The sequence below is a fragment of the Solanum pennellii genome, chromosome 4, assembly GCF_001406875.1.
Source record: "Solanum pennellii chromosome 4, SPENNV200".
Taxonomy (NCBI): Eukaryota; Viridiplantae; Streptophyta; class Magnoliopsida; order Solanales; family Solanaceae; genus Solanum; species Solanum pennellii.
Genome location: NC_028640.1, coordinates 71,705,977 through 71,710,382, shown reverse-complemented (window position 1 = coordinate 71,710,382; position 4,406 = coordinate 71,705,977). Strand labels below are relative to the sequence as shown.

General features: G+C 32.8%; 1 protein-coding gene across 1 annotated transcript; it reads left to right on the top strand.

The window, feature by feature from the left end:
- Positions 1 to 145: 145 nt before the first annotated feature.
- Positions 146 to 1,748, top strand: LOC107017024 (glucose-6-phosphate isomerase 1, chloroplastic). Its single transcript, XM_015217311.1, has 5 exons — positions 146 to 150; positions 400 to 578; positions 982 to 1,060; positions 1,181 to 1,247; positions 1,344 to 1,748. The coding sequence occupies exons 1-5, from the start codon at positions 146 to 148 to the stop codon at positions 1,476 to 1,478; spliced, it is 465 nt and encodes a 154-aa protein (XP_015072797.1). The 3' UTR covers positions 1,479 to 1,748.
- The last annotated feature ends 2,658 nt before the right edge of the window (positions 1,749 to 4,406 follow it).

Here is a 4,406-nt window from a genome sequence, read left to right as displayed (position 1 = left end):
TTGAATGCTCTATAAACTGACCTACTATGCAATTGATAGTTGATGAACAAAAGATAATTGAGATGACACAATCTTTTAGCATTCTACTAAAAAGAACAAGTTTCTGATTAATTTGTAAAGAAGTTTGAATTGTCTCCTGATAAAAATGAAGTTTAAATTGTCTAGGCACTGTGTGTAAAATTCCCAGCTTTTTGTATACTCTTTAAACTTGTCAGTACTTCCTTGGTAATGATATTAATAAAAATTTACCTTATCATAAGAGATTTTTGTGAATGTTTGACTCGTGGCCTTCACAGAATCTCACAGTTTTTTATTTATGTTGCATATTTTTTTCCTTACACAGTAACGATCTTTTGTTCCTTGTGTTTTATTTTCCTTGCTATTTATTGCTTTATTCAGAAGGTTGATCCATGTTTTGCAGGGAACAAGGTCAGCTCTGTATTCGAACAATCGGGAGTCCATCACAGTCACTGTGCAGGAAGTGACACCTAGATCTGTTGGAGCTCTAGTAGCACTCTATGAGCGAGCTGTTGGGATTTATGCTTCACTTGTCAACATTAACGCTTATCATCAACCTGGTATTTCCTTTATCCTTTTGTTCCTTAAATGGACTTTAATAAGAGTTTAATGCTAATGCTTGTTTATGTAAATCAGTGCTAATACCACTAGCCTCTGTCTATCCTGTATCATAGTTGAATGGTAATTAGATAAGACTTCCAGATGAGGATACCATATTGGCTCACTGGTTCAGTTGGTTTTGTAGCCCATTACAACTTCTTCTTTTTTTAGTTTTATGACAAGATCTCTCGAGTGATCTTTATATTTACACATAAGATCTGAACATAAAACACAAGATCTTCATGAGGTCATTTTCTTCTGTTCAAATTTTTAAAGGGTGGTTGGTTCAACCATTTCCTCTTGGAATTTAATTTAATTATGTCCTATTCATGCAAGGCCAACTAACATCTATTATGGCATCAGGTGTGGAAGCTGGGAAAAAAGCTGCTGGAGAAGTTCTTGCGCTTCAAAAGCGTGTCCTTCAAGTACTTAATGAGGCCAGGTAAGTCGATGAGATCTCATTGTTCTTGCTTGGGTTATAAAATACAGGTGCAAATTCTTTTCCTTCAAGTTCTCTCTTTGGTGAGACGACAGCTAGTAACTATGTTATTTCTTTCTCCAGCTGTAAACAGCCTGTTGAACCACTTACTCTGGATGAAATAGCTGAACGTTGTCATTGTGAAGACGATGTATGATCCATCTCTCTTATGGCTTCCTTCATTTTTTCTTTATTTGCACATACAATATGTTGCAAATTGCTGACTGCCCTTTTTGCCATTTGGCAGATTGAAATGATCTATAAGATTATTGCACACATGGCTGCTAATGACAGAGCACTTATTGCCGAAGGTAATTGTGGTACTCCTCACAGCATAAAAGTTTATCTGGGAGAGTGTAATGTTGACGACTTGTATGCCTAGATCTTGCATTGAATATTCTGATGTTTCTACATACATCCGAAAAATACATATGTGCTCAAGATAGGGTCCGGCCTTATGGTGGCTGATTATTGGGGATTCCTAACTTAAAATATCCAAAAAAAATTTCTTTTCAAAGCACCATCATGTTCACATCTGTTAGCTGTATCAGAGAGCATATTGCTTCCCCATGATCAAATAAATTTCAGAAAGCTGAGTTTGTTGACACTGCTGCTGTTTATAATATGCTTTTCATCACCCTCTTTTTTCTTATTGATTTGGACATACATACTACTAGTGAAACCAACCAATTTCTGGTGATTTATTGTGAAACTTCACATTCTATTGTTACCGTCGTGATCTTGGCCTGAAACTTAGTGCAGAAAGAATAGTTGGTCTGTAAGAAGTGGAATCTTCATAGAGATATTTTATCTCGTGGTCCATTCCCGTTACATAATACTACACTTGTCCTTCATCAATTGTGCAAGGGTCTCCAAAGGGGGAGACCCCGCCCATTTCCTTAACGTTTTGGGTTGGACGCTCAGATTCTTTCACTGATGACATATTTTGCAGTCCATTTCAATACTGTTGGTTGGTACCAGGGACCAGTGAGTTGGTCTATTCCACTTTGATTTGTGCTTTTTGGCTGCACCTGCAAGAGAAAGAGACCAGATTGTCCTGAATTTCTTCCCCGTGTCACCAAATATTTGTTAGAAAAGGACCCACACAACTCCAACCAAACAAGTAAAGAGAAACAATAAATATCTTGCAATGCTGTGAAATATACTCAACTAGGAAAGTACTAGACCCACAAGTAGTCAATTGCAAGAAAGTTGAAGTCAGTATTCTTATTATTGATACTGTGATGTAACTTGGTACTTCCATCCTAGGTTGCTCGGACTCTCTAAAAACGTTATTACATCCATGTCGGATTTTCCATAAGTGCGCTATATTTGGAGGATCGGACGCACTTTTGGTGACATTTTTGAAGAGTCTGAGCAACACTATTTAATATGTTTTTTGTTATACCGATTGTCGCCTAACTACCAAGTTACATCACAGTATCATTTACTTGTAGAGATCAAATCCAGTTGAAACAGATACTATAGGTGATAAGTATATGGCGCGTAATCTCTTTTCTCCTAGTAATTCAAAATCTATTGACTCGATTAATTTGAATTTGTAATACAATTGCCTACCTAAAAAAAAGGATTGCACTCTTTTCTCGTAAGGTTTCTAATATCTAAATTTCGAACTCGAAATTTCTAATTAAAAAATAATGAATTACTGACATTCATTCGACTATACCTCACATAGATGGGGTCATGCTACTTAATTAACTTTGTAAATTAATGGTTTCTTATCATGTTAGAAAAATCAGAAATGATTAAGGGAACTTTAATTTGAACACAGAGGAGTTGCTAGGCTCTTTTGCAACAATATATGTCATATTATAAGCAGATAATTGAATTTATCTGACGTATATTTAAAGCTAACACAATTTTTCACTTAACCACTTCAATCTAGTCTTGTAGCATTTAAACACATGTAGTATGGTTCGATTGTGCCATTTTAACACTCTTCCTCAAAATGGTGTTAAAGTGGCACAGTCGAACCCTAACCAAATGAAAATGATGTCAATAAATGAAATTATTGATCTTTTTACGCCAAATTGATAGACAAATGTTATTTTGATTATATTGGTATGTCATTATCACTAATTTGAATTCCAGTAGCCTTTTATTACTACAAATTAACTGAATATTCATTACTTTAATGTTGATTATGTTAAAAGAAAAAAAGAAAAGTTACAAAGAGCAAAAACAAAACAACGTTAAAGTTGGATAATTCCTCGTACTTCAGAAAAACTAAACAAAAGAGTTAGTATCATGAGAAAGATTAATGACTGATTTTAATTTGTTTATGTTATAAACCTTTTTATGTAGGGTATATACACTTTATGGTTTGAATTAATAAAAAAAAATCAAAGTTATGGTCCCACTATTAAATTAAATCAGCTGGTTCTTTTCGAAATTCAAATTAAAGTTGATTCTTCATTAATTTTGTTTAATGTCAAAGTGGTCAACACTATAATGCCAAGTACTTGTAGAGGTTTTAACCAAACTAAGTCATTATATAAAGCCATTCCCCAAAATAATATGTTTTTCTAAAATTTTACAAAACTAGTATAAACGTATTCCACAGTAACGTTTTAGGATATATTTTATTTTTTAAAAGTTAATGGCGTCAGATTGATATACGTTACTCACAGTAACGTTTTACTCCTAAAACGTTACTCATAGTAACGTTTTGGGAGTAAAACGTTCCTGAAAATAACGTTTTAGGAGTAAAACGTTACTTACAGTAACGTATATCAACCTAATGCTGTTAGTTTCTTTTTAAAAAAATATACCCTAAAACGTTACCGTGAAATACGTTTATACTAGTTTTGTAAAATTTTAGAAAAATGTATTATTTTGGTAAATTGTTTTATATAATGGCTTAGTTTGGTTAAAAATTCTAGAATAGACTACTACTCCCTATAATTAAGCCACCAAGCTTTAAATACCATCTCTGTCTCATTTTAAGTGTCACTTTTCGAATTTCATTTTAAAAAATTAAAGATTTTATGCGCAAATTTCTGGTCAAATTTAAATTGTTTGACTCTCAAAATATAAAATGTGTCATATAAATTGAGACAGAGAAAATAAATGATTAAGAAAAAAGAAGTTACTAGTAGGTTAGTTAAATCCCCACAATTAGCTTGATGTTTTTATAATGAAGTTTTGATAATATATTCAAAAGAAAAAATGAATAAATCTCATTGAGTTTAATTAAATATATCTCACATTTCGTAAATGATTGACACGTTGAAAATATCTAGAAAGGTATTTCATGAATCGATCTGATCTAATTTAATTTTTTTTTTTT

Coding starts and splice junctions, on each gene's coding strand:
- LOC107017024 (XM_015217311.1), top strand. Junction 579..981: donor TAACGCTTATCATCAACCTG/GTATTTCCTTTA, acceptor TTATGGCATCAG/GTGTGGAAGCTGGGAAAAAA. Junction 1,248..1,343: donor GTTGTCATTGTGAAGACGAT/GTATGATCCATC, acceptor GCCATTTGGCAG/ATTGAAATGATCTATAAGAT.